The following is a 19,891-nucleotide window of genomic DNA, read 5'->3' on the forward strand; positions in this document are numbered from 1 at the left end:
TCACCTCTTCATGTAGTAAGATTTTAAAATGGCCACTACATACTTCCTGAAGTTCTATTTCCACCAGATAGGGATTATCATTTTAGGAAGAAAAAAACACACCACTTTTTTAAGTCTTTAAACAAGCTATGGAGTTTATCTGCAGCCTTGCTGAAAATTGCCTTTGATTTGTTTTGTCTTGTGTTAGGATTTATTCTGGAGTGAACTGCTCTGTTACAGTGAAGTCTGCTTGGAGAAAGTGCTTTTCATACAAAGGAGCTTAATAACTGAAAACAAATGATGTGTGCGCAGGATCAAATATCCCTATTAATGTGAATAGGAATGTGTTGTGAGCTCCATACAGGTATCTGAGTGCATCTTAGATATCTAGACCAGAACACATACTTGTCTGTTAACTTGCTTCCCTGTAATTTATACAGTATATGTACAAGGCCAGAGATTTTTTAAATTAAAAAACCCATTTAAATCCCTTTTAGATCATTTATCTTAAAGCTGAATTGAAACACTTTTGTAACACACTTATTGAAAGATATTTGGAGAAATATATTAAAAACAAAATCCCCCATTTTAAACAGCAGCTATTTCCTTTTTATTAAGGTGACCTAATTACTCCATACAGTATTTGTATGTGGGGGAAAACTTTTCCTCTTGGGAACATATTCAGTACAGAATCTATATGAATGTAACCTTAAGTATATAAGGCTGAATTCAGACTTCACCTTCACCAAATGGGAAAGGTTTTTTCTGCCTATGGAAGGCTACCGTTCAGCAGAGGGATCCCACTAACTGAGGGAACTTCAGCTGATTTTTCCACTCCCAATGCATACAACTGCACTACCTCTGTCTCCCAAACATCCAGAACAGTCTGGGATGTGGTGCTGAGGTCTGCAGGCAAAAAAGTGCTTCTCCTCTTCTGCTGGTGGAAGTTTGAATCCAACCCATATGTGTACTATGTTGACACAGAATCTGTCACAGCCTTGAAGATCACATATGTTTATACAGTACGTTGCTCATGGCTCCCTCACTTTTATAAATTATTTTGTGAGACTGGTTATTCTGATATGGAACTCTATGCACATTTATAGATGAGCTGTTCTAGTGTTGATGAACTGAAACAGTCTACACATCCATTGTACAGTTGCAGCACATACAATGGTAAAATGGATTTTAGAAGCATGAGGTAAGGAGCAATAATATTTGGAAATGTACCTTTTAATGCTAATACAATGCAAATGCATTTGTTCCATCATATAAATAATACCCCTTGATGTTGGGCTAGGCTGGTGTACCTAATTTGAACTTAATAAAAATGATAAGTGGGTTACATCGCCAATGTGCCTTATGCACTTCAATACTTCTCATGCAATAAGTACTTTAGACAGATTCTGCTACCACGTTATTCCCTGACCCCTCTCCTTAATGCTTACTTAATGCATATATAAATCTCTGGTCTTATTTGCTGTATCTGCCAAAACCCCTTCCCATTTCATTACACAGTATGTAGCTCCCATTATCTTGATATGCATTTTTATTCAAGTGATACACCAATGGGGAAAATGTTTGAGACCCTATACTTTAACAGTGTAACTGACTGGGGCATTTATAATTTTTCAACAGCAGAATCTTCCATAATAGTCTTTAGTCATTGGGAAACTCTTTTCCTAAATTTGGAGTTTGTTATTAGAATAGTAACAGAAATCAGGCCACCAGCAGCACTTGTTGATCCGCTAGCTATCAGAAAGAATTATAGGGACAAACTACAGACGGCAACCTATTTCTGTAAAGCAGAGATAGGCAGCTTATGGCCCTACAGATGCTGCTGGACTGCAGCTCCCATCATTCCTGACCATTGGGCATGCTGACCGGGGTTGACAGGAGTTGGAAGCCCAACCATATCCACAGGGCTACAGGACCCCCATCCTTGCCACAAAGCGTTTAGTCATTAAACATTATGCAGACATATTTAACCTTTAGCTGACAAAAGATGCTGCTTAGAAATTCAAGTGGCTTGAATAGTTAATGAGGAAGATTCACAAAATGGAAAAATAAACAGTGGATGCGAACCTTTTCCCGGCAATAGCACAATGTACAAAGTAATCCAGCTTTCCCCAGTATTCTCTACTTTTGCCATGTATTGCTACAATATGCTTCAAAACAGACTTTACCCCAAGATACGGAGACGTAATGTCAGATTTGCCTAGATTTGATTCTTTAAAAGCATGAAGGAGAAAAGTACAATTTCCACCTACCCTGCTAGCAAATTTCTGGATAAATTGTGTGGTATCCTCCGGAGTGATGCCTGAGATGTTGAGATGATGACCACAAGAACCCAGAGCTAGTTTTAAGTCCCTTGCTTGGTAGATTATATGTTCATTTGTAGCACCTTCCAGTGGCTCCAAAATATAGGCATTATCCTCAAACAAAATAAGTCCCCTGTAGTATAAAACAAATAAATGATGCATTCCTTTATAGTGCTATGTTGTATGCTTGGTTTGCAACAAAGTGACAGATTTTCAATAAGTATGGAAGAATAGCATATGTTTAGATCAAACCCCAATGGGGCACAAACTATAAATTCTGCATACTGTAATCTTGGCATACAGTTCGCTACAATGAATATATTGTTTCTCTCTGCTTAAACCCTGCAGCCCAGTGCCAAACTGCATTTGCATTTTATAGCAATGCATGAACATTCCTCTTCCCAGAGAGATGACGTCATCTGGCACAGGGCTGGTGCTCAGCAACTCTTTCTGATATTTTGAATTATTATGACTTTACTAAATTGTATTAATTGTATTAATAGATTTATTCTTGTTTGCTTTATTTATATGTTACTGTATTTGATATTATAGTGTTTGCAACTATAATATCTATAGATATATTATATAAATAAAATAAAGATACAGATATTATCACAACTATGGTGATTATTGTGAGCTGCTTTCAGCTCAACACTTGTTGGAAAAGTGGAATACAAATATCAAATTGATATCAAGTGACCATTGCTCAAGCCGTTGAGGTACTTGTTTTGGAAAACTCCAAAGAAAAATTAACAAACAGTCTTTAAACTCTAGTATGGGTATTCAACATGTCAAAGGGTATGACTATCAGCAAATACCAATGAAAACAAAATTAAACAAGGAAACAGGATCAATTTAAAAGAACTTTTTTTTTTTATCAGTTAATAAGACCAAATTGGTTTGTTGAGAATGGTGAGAGTGGGTGCATGAAAAATTCAGCACATATTGTTAAGAATCTTATAATTACTCCACTATGTGTTCAGCTCAATGCTCGATCAATGATCACTGTGCCAAAAGCACACACCATTTTAAGCAGCTTTGTACCATCATTGTCATCCCACATTTAAGAGTAGAAATTCTTCCAAGACAGCTCACAAGGAAAATAAAAAAGATATTAATAAAATCACATTCAAACGACACCAAAAAATGAATGAGTCTTCAGGATTCTTCCCAAGTGCAGCCAGTTTTGTAGGTGGGAAGTTGAGTGGGAACAACCCTGATGGAATAGACTCTGAAGTCTTCTCTTCTTTGCCTGCTTGACTCACTCTCCTTCTTTCACAGGTTGGAGGGGAGACAGAGAACCCAGGTAGAGCAGGCTTTGAGAGCTGGCTCTGAGATCTTTGAGTGCCTACCTGCTTGCCTGGTGCTCCTGTTCCTTCCCTTTTGTATGTAATGACTTGCAAGTTGGATATGTGAACCAAAACAGGACTGTGTCACCACATGCCCTCCCTGCATTGGTAACGTCCAGTCTACATTCTCACTATGTTCAATGAAGAATGAAATCAAGAAGGCATCCAAGAGAGAGCTCAAAGTACAGGTGATGGTGTGGAAGCAAGAAGTCTGTTACTTGTTCCTCTTCAGCTCAGGACCCCTCTTCCACCAATGGGGACTCACTCACCTTTAGTATCATACCCATTGCAGGGGCCAACACGTAATTTAATTCCTGACAATGAATGTGGATCACCTCCATAAGGGATAACATGAAAACTAGCTCAGTCTTTGTTGCAAAACTGGTATTGAGCTGGAGACGAAGATATCTCCATTTCTTCTAAGCACCTACCTCTCCAGCTTTCATAGTGCAGTACAAATCACCTCTCTACACCACACCTGATTCTCCTTCTGCAAGATGGGGATAACACTTAGCTCTCTCAACAGGGTGTTACAAGGCTTAACTAGATCCTTTCAGAAAGCATCTTTAGGAATAAACAGCAATAATTCCTACTGCTTTTGAAAAGTGGCTGCACTCCGGCTAATGTAATTACTGCCAAAAGCTTTGAGCTGTATAAGAGATTCTTTAATTCCTGTATCCAAATAGCTATGAGCTACTGGTACTTAATACACAGTATTAGCTACTTTCCTAGGCAAAGAGAACTTTTCCTGTGTGTAAGACCCTGCTCCAGGGAAGCTGGGAGGGCATAGTCTTAAAAATTATGCCAAGCCTACAAGATGATCTAGAATCTTTTATGGGGTAATATAAAGATCAGGTTTTACTTATCACATGCCAATTGACACAGCATTCCAATCAAAAATTTCTTTCTAAACAATTTTCTTTCAATTATTCACCAATAAAATAAAATAATGGAAACCTATGACATGAGATATAATTTTCCTTAATTACCAGAGTTATTTTTTCATAGCATTCCTTTCTTAATCATTGTCTCCATTTTGTCCTTTTTTGAGGACATCAGATTAATAGGTGCCTAATGTGACTTTCTGGCATTGTGGGCTAGCAAGTAAGCAGATGTCTTATTTTTAGCACACGTTGATGTAATTGCTTTCCTATGAATACTAAGGCTGGAATCCTGCACTCCCTTACCTGGGAGTAAGTTCCATAGAACGTAGAGTAGGATTACTCACCCTCCCACAGAACAAACCTTGGAGTGATGTGGCCCTGATCTTAGTTGGTTAGAGTGTGGTGCTGATAACACCAAGTTTGCAGGTTTGATCCCATAAGGGACAGCTGCATATTCCTGCATGCACCGGGTTGATCCTCAGGGTCCCTTCCAATGCTATGATTCTATGATCCTCACTGTGAGAAACTGCACATTTGCTCATTCTCACTAGTGAAACATGCCAATGATAGGATTGCATCACAATGCTGGTGCAAAAGTGCCAGTCATATCTTCTACCAGCACTGGATTCCTTAAGCTTGATCCTATATACCAGGCATCCCCAAACTCAGTCCTCCAGCTGTTTTTGGACTACAACTCCCATCATCCCTAGATAACAGGACCATCAAGGATGGGAATTGTAGTCCCAAAACAGCTGGAGGGCCGAGTTTGGGGATGCCTGCTATATACTCTTACAGTGGAGTACTCAGAGGATAGGATGTAGTGGTGTTTTAAGTTACCCTCAATAAAGCTGAGAATGACACTGAAGATGACTTATTCAGCCACATGTAAACATTCCTAGTCACTGCGCGTCCTGCAACATGAATGAGACTCTGCAAAGATACAACCAGCAGTGGCCAGCAACTTCCCACAGCTGCTAACTTTATGAGAAAGCTTAATTAAATAAATGTGGCACTCTTCTGGGGATTTCCCCCATCCCATGTTCACAGCCTTTATAATATCTAAATAATGTGCAAAATGTAGAAGTTTTTGTCTTAAATTTGTTGACAATATAAACTTAAAATAGCTCTGATTTATTTAAGGTCAGGGAGAATTCTTGATTATTTCCTACTGAGGGCTTCAGTTTTCAGATTTATATTTTATTAGTAATGATAGGTTTTTAAAAGCTATCACATGTTCATCACGCAGCAGCACTGAGTGCTAGATTGTCCCCCAAATAAGTTCTTTCTGTAACCACAGTTCATCCCTTCACAGCAGTAGGGAATTGGGGTGACATGGAAGGTTGCAATCCGATGCACACTTACCTGGAATTAAATCCCTAGAAGTAAGTAACTCAGTGGGGCTTACATTCATTCTGAGTAGACACTGTTCAGCTTAAATTTCATGGTGTCAACTAAAGGTCAGTGGGCTTTCTGGTCCAGGATCTGCTTTGCATGTGGTTAAGTCTCAGGTTCAGTCTCTGGCATCTCCAGGTAGCTTTGATAGACCTCTATCTAAAACCCTGGAGAGCCGAAGCCAGGCAGGGTAAACAATACTGAGTGAGATGGCTCATTGGCCTGACTCAGTATAAAACATTGCTTCCTATGTTCACTAGTGCTATAAGGTATTTCCTCCATCCCATACCGAGAGACAAGATGGACAAGACTGTACAAAAAACTGCTGATTCAGCATAAAGGGGGGGAAGGGAAGTCAGACACTGTGACGCTCACTTCTGTTCAGTAGGTAGTAAAGAGTCAGGAAAGGATGAACTCTTCCTCTGACTCAGAAGACGAGGTCAATTACATTGTTTTACCACCAGCCGTGAAACAGATCTACCCATTTCAGAATATAACTGCAGCAGCACAGGGTAGGGGCAACTGCCTGTTCTGCTGTCTGCCAAACCAGGGGTGGGAACCTTTTCCAGCTGTTTCCAAAGCTCTCCCATCCAGAACCATTTCGACAGGTGAACAAGACTGCCCACCTGCCAATAATCTGGCGAGGTTAGGTGTTTTCATGATTTAAGGTCGTCCCACTTACCTGAGTCCAGAACATGTACTCAAAGTTACTGCAGACTCGGCATAATCTTGGACATGACCATGGTAGTAGCAATGAGCCTAATTGAACAGAGAATAGTAAGGGGGGAATCAGTATCTATAGCTCAGCTCATTTCATAAGTAATGCTAAACCAAACTACAGTTAAGCATGAACAAACAAGCTGCAGCTCTTCAGAAGGAAAAAACAAGGATGGTTCACTCTAGACCAGTGTTCCCCAACCTTGGGCCTCCAGCTGTTTTTGGACTACAATTCCCATCATCCTTGACCACTGGTCTTGCTAGCAAGAGATGATGGGAGTTGTAGTCCAAAAACAGCTGGAGGCCCAAGGTTGGGGAACACTGCTCTAGACAAACTATAAACTATAGTCATGGTTTGTTCTTGGCTTCTCTAGGTAAAACAAATCGTGAGCCCAGGTTCAGGGGTGCCAGCAGGCTTTCCTGGGCCCAGTATACTGTTAACAATAGCTAGGGCCAGCTCTAGCTTTCTGGGGGCTCAGGCTATCAGCAGGCCCCTTATCCTCAAACCACACACCCCTTCCTCAAGGCCCCCATTGTTGGTTGTTGTTGGTATCCATTTGTCTCAAGAGACATTGGAGTGTGCCTCCAGGGGTGAAGTAAAATCACTGAAGAATAAGAGCATCTGCTGCTGCTGCTGCTGCTGCTGCTGAGACCAGCAACTCGTAACTGCTGCCTCCTGTGTTACTTCTGCTGTGTGAGCAGCACTGAAGTGACTTTTCCAGGGCGCAAGCCTGGGCAGTGTGTATGGAGGTCCTGGGCTGCCCAGACAACAAGATCCCCACCCCCTCAGCCTCACAGATGTGCTCCAAAGGAAAGCAGACCAAAACAAAACAAAACATGTGGCATCAGCTTGGTAGCAGGAGTTGCCAGAAGGAGATCCCACCTGACGGTTGCTACCTATTCCTAGAAAAGTGGGGTCATCCTTTTTCTTTTTTGGAAAAAAGTGGCCTCCCCCCATATTTCAACTCCTCCTCCTCAAAACTGTGCCGGTCCAGTGGGAGGAGGAGAATGAGAGTCGGAGCGGGAGTTTGTGAGGGAAAATGATCACAGGACATGGGCAGAGGGTGGAGTGAGGCTGGGAGGCTCAGCCATGATGGCGTGTCGGGTTGTGCGTGGGAAGGGGGGTGGCAGGTGGGTCGGGTTGCAGGGGCCTGGTCTGGTGCGGGAAAGAGTTTTTGTGCAAGCAGAGAGGGGGGTTTCCATGGGGCAGCCAGGAGAGTAAGGACATTTTTTTGTAGATTAGGGGAAAGATAATAACATCACTATCATCAATTCCTCACTGAGAGTATCCTTAAAAGAGCTGGCTGTCTTTGCATGCTGCAGTGTTTGGTGGGAAAGCTTTCCTAAATTGGTTCCTTAGAAGGCTTAGTTGGTCATTCATGCTCAGTCATGGTTTGGTTTGGAATTAAATGTGAACCAGGTCAGTATGTGTGCTCTTATTGTTGACACACAAAACTTTATGTTCCTCTTAATGGAAAAGCCTTCTCTGAATTCAGACTATTAAGGAATTAACCTGAAATAATAATTTTACCTGTTTGTATTTAATGCTGGATTAAAATGAGCTTGTGCCAATAATGATGTTGTGCCTCATTCAATAAAAGACAAAGATCAAAAAAGTATTTAAAACATTTCTTTATGAGACGCCTGCTCTTTTGATTATGTTATTGGAAAACTATGATGGGAAGCATTTTGTAAAATTAAACAGCAGAGCAAATTACACTGTCATTCACCTTTAGGCTTTCACTGTAAGATGTAAATTGTCGTTAGTAATATGAGGGAGATCCATAAGACATAATTAAGCATACTGTGCAATGTAATAAAACAATTTCCTGGTTTTATAGCTCCAGAAGAAGAAAAAATCAGGTGAAAAGAAATTGGGAGGCTGAAAGCATTTTATTAAACTATGCTGACTTGGAAGTGGTGTGTTATTAAGAACAGGAATAACAGAGAACTGTATTTTCAGCAGCAACAACCCTGTTATGTTTTGTGGCTGGGTTATTGTATTTCTTTAATAAAACCAGCTGCTTACAAAGGACAACCACAACAAAAGATACATACTCAGTAAAGATGCACATTTGCTATTGTTGATGAAAGGTAATACCATATTTCCAATTATAGACCTGGCTGGAAAATAATGATTATATTATGTCCAGCATTTCTTTTTCATTTTCATTTCTCGCTCCTTTGAATACCATATGGAAGCCAAATGCCTCACTGTCAAAGGTTGCTATCTTATTAGTGCAAGGGAAAGTTATCACTCATATTTCAACCTGACAGTCATCTTACTTCGCCTCTTATTACTTGGTTCATTCACATCTAAGCTGCATTAATTAACCTTTTCAGTTTCAGGGCATGGTTTTCAATTACATAGTCTCAGACAGAAGGCTTCTAAAGACCACCTTGATTTTGCTAGTGAAAGCAATAACATGAAAAGATCAGGGTTGAGTTTTAATAGTTAAGGAGCATGAATTTTTGGCAAATTCGATTACACCATAAAGAAAATATTAGTTTAGTGCCAGAGTATTTCTTCTTTTCTTTTCTTTTCGATGGAAATGAAACTGTACACAGTGAGAAGGTTATAATGTGTTTGCAGCACACATGCATGGATAAAAACTCATGTTATAAATTAAATGGCAATCTCAAGATATGTCTAGATCTTTTAAAACCTGAACTAGAACAACAAATAACAATTTTATTGTTAATAAAATGTAAAATAGCAAACTTTTAAAATGCATGGTTGATATCCAATGTAAGTCATATTCAGCCAGAGCAGACCCATTGAAATCAAAATATATAAGCCTGTTTATTTAAATGGGGATATTTAGAGTATGACTAAAGTTGGATATCACCATGTGGCTATATAATTTATGTTAAAGGTTTTTATAAACTTATAAAATATTAAGGCAATGTAGAGAAAACAAAAAAAAAATCTAAAATACACACCAGAGTAAAACTGTTAAAATAACAGCACAACACTAGAAAATAATCTATCTATCTATCTATCTATCTATCTATCTATCTATCTATCTATCTATCATCTATCTATCTATCATATATATACACAAACAATGTTATTTTAAAAAAGCATAAACTCAGTCCCCTTTAAGTGTCCATCTTCTCTCTAACAAGAGAAGACAGGAGGTACAGTGAACACTAGAATCCAGGGAGAAGACACGATGATCTGAAGGGAAACAGGGTGATTTAAACATTCCCCAGTAGAAGCAATATTTATGCTGTCATTAGTTTTGCATCAGGCTAGAGCACATCTATGACTGTCGAAAAACTGAGAGCTAATATTAAAACATACATGCACAATTTCTACTGTCATAGATGCTAAGTCAAGGAATCAAGCCATGTAAGTTGTTCTTGCCAAAATAAGCCATTCCTCGTTTTTGGCATTGATCATGCCAGGTATGATGAAGTAAGGGAAAGATCAGTTAGACATCCTTGTTGATATCTCAATAGTAGTGTCTGACTCACGAACCCCCACATGTATTTTTATTATTTTTAATTTTTTGTATATTTGGGGATCTAGATAATGAAGAGCAATGATATATTTTTTCCTTAATTCAATGACCCAAGACCTTAAGTTGGGTGGTGATAGTGCCAACTCCCATGCTAATTCCCACCTGTCCAAACAGCACAGTGGAGGAATTAGCATGGCCTGCACAAGGGAATAATGTACACATCATCCACTCCACATATGCCATCCCAATATGCTAACTAACATGTTCAGTACTTGTATGTTTTGCTCTACTGGATGAAGAGCAGTTTGGGGGATTAATTTTATTCAGGAAAACAGTGGAGGGAGGGAAGAGTTATCCCTTCTGCATGCACTGAGGCAAGCTTCCTTAAACTCGGCCCTCCAGATGTTTTTAGCCTACAACTTCCATGATCCCTAGCTAGCAGGACCAGTGGTCAGGGTTGATGGGAATTGTAGTCTCAAAACATCTGGAGGGCCGAGTTTGAGGAAGCTTGCACTGAGGTCTCCTGATTGGGGCACTGGAGGGTGTTTAAGCTATTTTTAAAACCTGTAAGATATATGATAATGGATTTCTCATCATCTTATCTACTTTCTAGGTGAAAATCGTGCTTCACAAAAATCAGAATTAAAATCAAAAGTCAGCAGTATAGAACACTCTGGATGAAGCTTTACTTAACAACACTTCCTTAATTCTGAGATCTTGCCATTTTGCAGAGGTAAAAATATCTAAAATTAGTAGCAGCTCACTTTCACTATTTGAAACTAGCAGTGAATATTTCACAAACTGTGGTGAAAACATGCTTTATTTGCAGGAAAACGTATTTTTACAATAAATATATGTGTAAGCATTAAAATGTTGGGAGTGCAAGATGCACTGCATTTTGGTATCAAAAAGGGTTTTACTGCAATATTTAAAAAACTGTTTTAACTGGTTAGTCTACCAGGGTATAAATTGCTGCTTCAATTGTTCACCTTAATGGCTAATTAAAAAAACTTTTAAAAACCTTATGGCTCCAATCTAAGACAAGAGGCGTCATGAACCTCCATTTACTACTGTCTTATTAAGGAACTTAACAAGATGTGTAATGCTTCTACTTCTACATCAAACATATACATTTTTAAAATGCAGTTAAGCTGGATCTAATCAGCAGATAAAAGCAAAATGTAGTAATCCAGACCAGCCACTGTACTGTTTTAATTAAGAAGGATCTTAATTTCAGTCAGCAGTGTGATGCAGCAACAACAAAAAAAGCTAATGCTATTCTAGAGTTGTTTGACAATGAAACCGACTTCCTTGGAAGGTGGTGGACTCTCCTTCCTTAGAGGTTTTTAAGCAAAGGAATGATGGTCATCTATCAAGGATGCTTGAGTTGAGATTCCTGCATTGCAGGGGATTAGACCAGATGACTTCCAAGACTATAGTTCTATGATTCTGAGTTTTAAATACAAGTGGGACAGGAAAATACAATTGCTCCAAAGCATCTCTATATAGTTATAGAAACAAAGGTATATATAGGGAACTTTTTCCAGTCCTTCCCCCCCCCCCCAAAAAAAAGACCTACTGTGACGGAAAATTTTGTTTTGCTGGGCAGGTTGAGTCACCAAGTGTTTTCTTTTTCTTTTTCCTTGCTAGCAAATGGTTAACAAATGGCAGCTTCTGATTGGCCAGGATTCCAGGAGAGGGAGTTTAAGAGACAGCTGAGTAGGTTGGGAGATAGATTGGGAGATAGGGAGTGAAAGGAGAGAGAGTGTTGGTTCTGGGTAGAAACATCCGCTCTGGGGAATATATCAAAAGCTAGAGAAATAAGTCTCTGAGCATAGTGTGAAGGACAGTGTGTGGTGTCCTGTATGAGTAATTAGGCCAGGAATTAACTGGGAGGCTGAGGCTGAGCCAGGAGGAGTAGAAGCTGGAAAGATACAGTCTACTTAGGTCTCATTCCAGTCAGGAGGGGAGAGATTCTTCTACAAAAAGAGAAGACTCCCAAACCAGTTAAGAGGGGTGTGGAGATCCCTTGGGTCTGTTACTTGGAGTACCTCAGGAATAAGGGGTGTGCAACTGACAGGAAGTACCACCTTGTTTAAGAACCAAAGTATAAAGCAGCAATAGCTGTGCAACAACTGAGAAAGAAGTGAAGTGAAATTACTGGAAATAAGCTGAGCATTTACCCTTTAGTGTAAAAATCTGTAAGATCTACCTGAAGTGAAGTAATTGAACATAAGCAACTGAAGTTTAAAAGAAGCTATGTTTTATTAGAAGTCCATAACATCAGTTAGATTTAGTATAAATACTATTAGGTGAACGGTTACCTGAAATAACATAATCTGAGGTATCCTTTGTTTTACCCACTTTGTGTCATAAACTTCCTTTGTTTAATAAAATCTTTCTTATTTGATCAAATCCTGCCTGAGACTTCAAATCATTAAGTTTTCCCTCACCCAAGTCCCCCACTAGATAATCTGGGGTAATTTGTAGAAATTGGTGTAATTGGTGTACTGTGAGGTGGTCGAACTATATTTAAGTGAGGGCCGGCCCAACGGCGCCAGGGGGGAAAGTGCCTTTGCGCCGTTGCACCTACATTATGGTCTAATTCAATGAAAGCAAAGAAAGAAACAAAGGACAAAATTTGGCTTCCGCATTGCAGAAGGCCTCAAATGCCTTGTAAATCCCTTTTTGAGAGCTCCTGCATCGCAGAAGCTGGATCTCATGCGTTATCTTTGCATACTTGCAGCTTATAAAGAACTTCTAATGGGCACATGTCCAAAGGCGTTTAAGTGCACAAAACTTATAACTATTAAAGCCCCTCCCATCATGCACTTTGTTGTTGTTGTTGTCGTTTAGTCGTGTCCGACTCTTCGTGACCCCATGGACGAGAGAACGCCAGGCACCTCTGTCCTCCACTGCCTCCCGCAGTTTGGTCAAACTCATGCTGGTAACCTCGAAAACACTATCCAACCATCTCGTCCTCTGTCGCCCCCTTCTCCTTGTGCCCTCCATCTTTCCCATCATGCACTACTTAGGATATTTCCTTCCACAGACGTGCATTTTGAACAAAGAAACCTGAAAACTGCCTAAACAGTGATTTCAAATCAAAGGTAGCTGACCACTCTATTTCATAGTTCCCCTTCTGTTCTTTTAATGACCAAGTATTGCACACCTACCTCCCCACAAAGTCACAAAACTTACCGTGTAATTACGCGCAAGAACAGCACCAGTACCATCTTCCAAATAGTGTGTTTCTGTGAAGTTGCCAGCAAAAAGGTCACTGGAAGAAAAAGAGGATATCTTAAAACATAATTTTGAGACAAAATCTTTATTACTTAATTACTTTTTAAAATGAAATTAAAGTGGAAGAGTTGAAAGCTCAATAATGGAATAAAATAGTTATAATACTGAACAAAGTCTGTGCACATTGTTATAAGGGGATTTACTACAAGGTTTTATAAATTAGCCTCTCTGATTGCAAAATCACTGAGTGGCTATTATGAGGTGATTATTTATGAATTCAGATTTATTTAATATGTAACACTTAACCTACCCTGTGTACTTTATTGATGTATCCCCTACTTAAATATTTCAGATGAACTGCTTTTTTCTATTAGAAAATGGTTTGAGATTTTTATGCATCATGTCAAATTAACAAGGCAGAAATGTAGACTTTAAGCTGCCTCAAAGACAAATTCCACTCTTATCTCAAATTTACAAATATTGTGAGTGAGGCTGATGTAACTTCTTAGGTGTATATGCAAACGTCCTAATACTAGCTAAAGTAAGGGTTGGTGTCTTATTCCGGATGTAAGCTCTGGAAAGGGAAAGTGTGTCTGTAACACTGGCATTGGTCAGAAAGTGTAGTCAAGACAATTCATTTCTCTTTCTACATGGTTTCGTCCAATCCAAGGAAATTATATGATGCTAAGAAAGGCAGTACTACAGTGGTCTGAATTGCAATTACCCCATGCTGGGGATCAAGGTGCCCATGTCTGAACAGAATTCCGAACAAGCAATTTTGCTATTTAAGGCAATTTAAGGGAACAGATGTCACTGCGACTTAATTGCTGAAAATTTAGCATGCAATGTAAATTTTTAAAAATCTAATTATGCCAGTCTGAGTTCTGGAACAGAAGACAATTCCTTAGAATTTCTACAGCTTCCAAAAAATGACACTATTCCTATAATGATCAGTCTTGTTTCAGAGCTCGATTCTTGTAGCACCTACTGAGTTACATGATTGACTGAGCTCATGATTAGTGGCTACTACTTCAAAATAAGGGGAGCAACCTAGTTCTCTCAAAACTTGAGGAAATTCTCTACTTATAGGTTCTCTAGTGCATTAACTATGAGAAATAACCCAAGGACACTCCATTGTTATACATTCCAATTAAAACTAATACCGCCACTGCACATGGTCGCTACAATTTTCTGCCAGAAGCAATATTCCTGAAGGTGAAACTTTGCTTTTCTCTATATGTATATTATGCCCTTATAAAGAAATGTGCTTCTTAGCCAAAGGGCTGTTTCTTCTTGAAGTAATGGCAAAAAATGGAGAGAGGGAGTGGTAACTAGATGTGAGTCATTTGGAATGGAAAGTCGCAGAGGATTAAGACAGAAGTATTATTGCAACAGCATATCCTATATTTTCCATGCACCACATTTTATAAGTGTGTTGTATAAAAATGTTGCAAATAAACAAATAAATGAATGAAATATTTGTGCAGACAGAATGCACATGGGAAAGGGGTGGGGTAATGCTTGCTGGCTCCAGAACCTACATAATCATTAATTAAAACTTCAGAACAGAACCTATTGGCATACAAAGTGGAGTAATCACCTGTAAACAACCTGCATCACATGGTTTACGGATCATCAGTATTGTCTCAAGCAAAAGAATATGCTTCAACTTTCAAATAAAGTAGCCTTCATTCAGTTGCAAATATTTATGATTGAAAGTTGGGTTAGGGGATGAAGAAGAAGGGGGGGGGCTTGAATATATTCATAGCAACTATGTGAAAACAATATATGTGAGAAAGGTTCTCATTTTTTTTTCTGGGAACTTACAACCACCTGAAGAGGAATTTGTGTATGGAAACAGAATAAATGAAAAGTTAATACACTGTGGAAGCGGTGGTGGTAGGGGACCCTGTGCTGGTAATACAGGTGGAAAAAGAACTCTTTTTTTGGGGGGGGGGAAATTCTTGCACAACTGAGCAGGCTAGGAAGAGCTAGGATGTACGTTCAAGAACTACTGTAGAAGGAGCCTTCACAAAATATCAGAAAGTCAGCATGTTTCTCTGCTGGTAGTCAGCAAAGAAGTTCAAACAGGAATTGGTCTTCATAAAAATAATACTAACCCCTTCCTTTTCTGACTCAAGTTCTCAGGAAGATTTAAAGTAAAAACAAGTAAGAATAAGTAACATTAAAAACAAACAACCCCAAAACCCTGAATCCCTCAAATACGATGCCTTGCAGAAACCCTAAACCCAAGCCCAAACTCCTTTGGGTATGTAGAGCTAGTATTTGGACTCTGAGCTTTAGAGCACACCGGTCAATGCATATGCCCCTGATGGTATGGTAAGTAACATCATGTCCTTCAGGGCTTCATGTGGATAAGAGATGTGGAACAGATGTGTGATTAATGACATTAGTCCTCATGAGCTTGAACAGTCATTCATTCACTGAACTTATATCTCACCCTTCCTCCTGAAGGAACCCAGGCACTCATGCAGAAAACTCACTGAAATGTTTCTAGAACTATGTGTGAAAGTCATTTTAGGTGGCAACCAGCCCACTGCACCCTACAGTAGGTGAATGAAACAAAAGGAGAGGATATAGGCTGCTACTGCTGCTGTATTTGCTATTATTAAAATTTACAGGCACCAACATATTATTTCTGACTGTCTGATAGGGATAGAAACAGGAACCCTTGACTCTGTGAGCAACTACCTCATGTGGGAAGGCACCAGAGTTTCACTTTAGAGCATTTTCTAGAACAGTAAAGTACTTGAGGCCAGCAGTCATCCTAGGCAGGAAGGGCTTCCTGTTTGAACAGGAACTTTGAGCAACCATGGTCTTCCTGCTACATCTCCATGCATTTTGCTGACTTTGACTCCCCTTGGACATCTGCCCATAGTTCAGGACTAGCACCACCTAAGAAACCTGGCACCAAGTATTTGCAGGACGTTACTTACACCTGTTAAAGTCAATCAATATTCTGCCATTGTGTAAGACTATATAAAGCAACAATGTTGAGCAGTATTCGTTGCAGGAATAAAAGCAGGCACTGTAGTGTTTCATTGACCTAGGTTTCAGAGAGCAGATTGGTTTTAAAAAGCAATGGATAAAAAGATACAGGGGTACCTCGGTTTACAAACTTAATCCGTTTTGGAAGTCCGTTCTTAAACAAAAGCCATTCTTAAACAAAAGCACGCTTTCCCTAATGAGGCCTCAAATCCATTCAGATTCCGTTCTTAGACTGAGGTAAAGTTTGCAAACCAGGATACTTCCAGTTTCGCGGAGTTCGTAAACCGAATAGTTCGTAAACAGGGCTGTTCTTAAACTGAGGTACCACTGTACTACAGACTTGCAAAAATCAAAGGAATCTTTTGTGTAAGTAGAAATATTTTGTTTTGTTTACTTAAACAGAACTTAAGATTCTACTGCAAGAATCCTCCTTTGCCCCTTCCTCCTCTAAATGTGATGTACTGTATTTTACTCTTCGGTCTTGTTCTATGTTTTTTGATAGTGCTCTGACAGCTAAATGAAAAGGTGAGTTCTGAGCACCATAGCCTCTAGGGTAGACACTTCTCTTTTTTTGGTAGAAGCAGCAGTTATCTCCTCTTTCGAAAATGACTTTAAAAGCTGCCCAGTGGAATAAGCACTTAGTGCTGGTACAAGGAGATTTACAAGTCATGTGTGGGCACTTCTCTGAAGGGTTATCAACAGTAAGTACAACAAGCACTCAAATTCAGCAAGAAGGAAAGGTGTGTGCAGACGTCGCATCATGCATGGCACTCTTGCTTAACGATCAAACACCACATTTGACACATGTATCCATTAGATAATTTGTCTCCCTTTGGAAAGAGATGTAATTTACAGAATTGATTTACGTTTCTTCCTGCACCCCTCTGGTAAAGGAAAGGCGATAAATAAAAGAAAGTAAACCAATTTAGATGGTAATCTTATTAACATAACTGAATGAATGCAACTAAGAAAAGACATGGGTTAAAACAACATTAATTCATCATACTTCGGGATCTACCATATGTTTTGTCACCACACTTAGGAAAAAGAGCACATCTCTTTGTACAGTTCCTCTTTTCAGCTTGCTATAGGTTCCTACCGGAAGATAAGTGATAACTATGAATGCTGGGACAAGGTTTTCTCATCTGTGGCCTCCATGTTATTGAATAAATTCCCTAATTAATCCTCTGAAGCCCAAATTAGTAAAAATAAAATACAAGTTTTCCACTTTTGTCAGGCTTTCAAAGATATACTCTAGTTTAGGACTAAACTAGATTATACAGTAAACATGTGGTCACATTTACCATATCTAGTGCTTTTCCTTTTAAACTTCTGTGCCTGTTTTCCATTCTTTCCATACCTCTCCAAAATTTCCCTGTGTTCCATCTTTAACAAATTCTTCTCTGGGATAAGCTTAAAAATAAGTTCCATAAGAGAATTCCACCATAAGCACGATATGAAACGAAACTCTCTCTGTATTTATGATACTTGTAGATAGAAAACTGAACACAGGAAAGATTTATTGGAAAAGGGCTAATAGGTCTGGGTTACTCCTACTAGCCCAAAGAAAGAAATCAGACTCTCTCTCACACACATGTGCTTCCAAGAGAACAAATTATACTGATTGTGAATATCAGTTCTATAGATTTAGTGGAAGGTATATTTCAGCACTTGGCAATAGCTGCTTCTTTTATAAGGCATGTGCAGGTATGCACATTTTGAAGGATGGTTGTGTTTCCATTTGTGTGTGGAAAGCGGAAATTTGGTGGATTCGTGTTTAAACGTGACCTGAACTGATTTTCTTCCCCAACCCTAGCCAACTCTACCTCTCCACTCTTTTTTCGTGGAGGCAAAATGTACCCCACGGTAACCTATGACCAGGGCTGATATGAAATTCTATATGACCTAATGGAATCCTTTCCAGGCAACCTGTCCAAATTCACACCCACACCGGGGCTTCTATCAGAAAAAGGACACCAGGTGTACCTCACCTAGTCAACCTCATGCCACTTAGAGATGACTGTCATTAAGCAGTATCTTTACCCCAAGAGTCCTCCCAGCTGCTACACCAAAACTCCCAATGTTAATCTATGTTAAATCCACCCCTTCTTCCATCCCCCAACCAACTAGCTGCATTCCAGAGAGCACATACAACTGCTGTTAAGTGCGCTACCTGGTTCAGAAGCTGCAGCTAATGCAAAAGGCAGATGTTAGGGTGCTTCGTGGGACACACGCCCTGTAGAACACCCTCCCATCAGATGTCAAGGAAATAAACAACTACCTGACTTTTAGAAGACATCTGAAGGCAGCCCTGTTTAGGGAAGTTTTTAATGACTGATGTTTTAATGTATTTTTAATATTTTGTTGGAAGTCGCCCAGAGTGGCTGGGGAAACCCAGTCAGATGGGTGGGGTATAAATAATAAATTATTATTCTTGTCATTACTACTACACATATTATACCAGAAATAAAATATCTGCACTGGCTAGTTACCATGTCATGTCATGTTCAACATTTTGCTGTTGACATTTTAAGCAGCAAACAACTTGGGACCAGAAGTCAAGATCTTCAGAGGAGATCCTGCCGGTCATTCCATGACCAGTGGCTTGTCACCTGGTGGCAGCAGAGAAGTGGGCCTTTTCAGTGAAAGCACCCACCCTCTGGAATGCCCCTCTCAAATCTGTGCGGCAGAGACAGTAATGACCTTTAAACACTTCTTACAAAGTTAAATGCTTTGAGAAAAATACAATTTGGTTTGGTTGCTCTTTCTTTTTGTATTTGTCTTCCTGTCTGTTCTTTGACACTGACATTATTTTCTTGCTCTCTACCTAAAATACAAAAAAAAAAAAAAAGAAGAAGAAAAGACTCTGGATCTACATAATTTGTAGTCATTATTGCTTGGTGAGGCAAGCAAGATAGATAATATTTTCAAAATGTATTGAAACTGCTGTTGATATTATAATCGCCTGCTTATACTGTAGCATCTCCACTTAGGTCATCTTGACCTTTGTAATGGAGGTGGCTGTTCTTTATTCCATTCCTAGCCCTCTTGATTATTATATGTATTCACAGGAATAAACAGGTCTATTAGACATGCTGCTGCTTGCAAAAGTTGGCTCACTATGAATATCTGTGGATAGTTAGCAACAGCCTTTTCCAACTCTTGTTTCTCATTACAATATGAAGAACGAAGGAAGCATGTTAATGAGTTCCCCATGCACCTGCTTTGAACATCACCCCACTCATACAATTATTGCATCTTCTTTAAACACATTATATTCTTTCCTTCTGTTTAATTATCTAAAGTGATTCAAAATGCTTTTGGACATTTTCCCATTCAGTGTCTGCATTTTATAATATTCCTATCTGTAACCCTCCAGTAGGCTTTCATGGAGTAAATACAGTGCTGTAATTTTTTTTTTTTTTTAAACCCTGAGATATTGAGGTGTGCTCTCCTAGGAAGGAAAATGACTGTGGAGAAGGGGAAGGAGAAAAATAAGGGCAATCCCTCTTAGGACGCCTGGAATTTGC

The 19,891-nt window shown here is 39.3% G+C and overlaps 1 protein-coding gene across 1 annotated transcript in view; it reads right to left on the minus strand.

The window, feature by feature from the left end:
* ADAM12 (ADAM metallopeptidase domain 12) overlaps positions 1-19,891 on the minus strand; it is a 181,976-nt gene that overhangs the window by 72,746 nt on the left and 89,339 nt on the right. The window contains 3 exon segments of the mRNA XM_081912644.1: positions 2,250-2,433; positions 6,608-6,684; positions 13,311-13,389. Of these exon segments, the coding sequence (XP_081768770.1) occupies positions 2,250-2,433; positions 6,608-6,684; positions 13,311-13,389 (340 nt within the window).

The sequence above is a fragment of the Podarcis melisellensis genome (assembly GCF_964234715.1).
Source record: "Podarcis melisellensis genome assembly, chromosome: 5".
NCBI classification, from domain to species: domain Eukaryota; kingdom Metazoa; phylum Chordata; class Lepidosauria; order Squamata; family Lacertidae; genus Podarcis; species Podarcis melisellensis.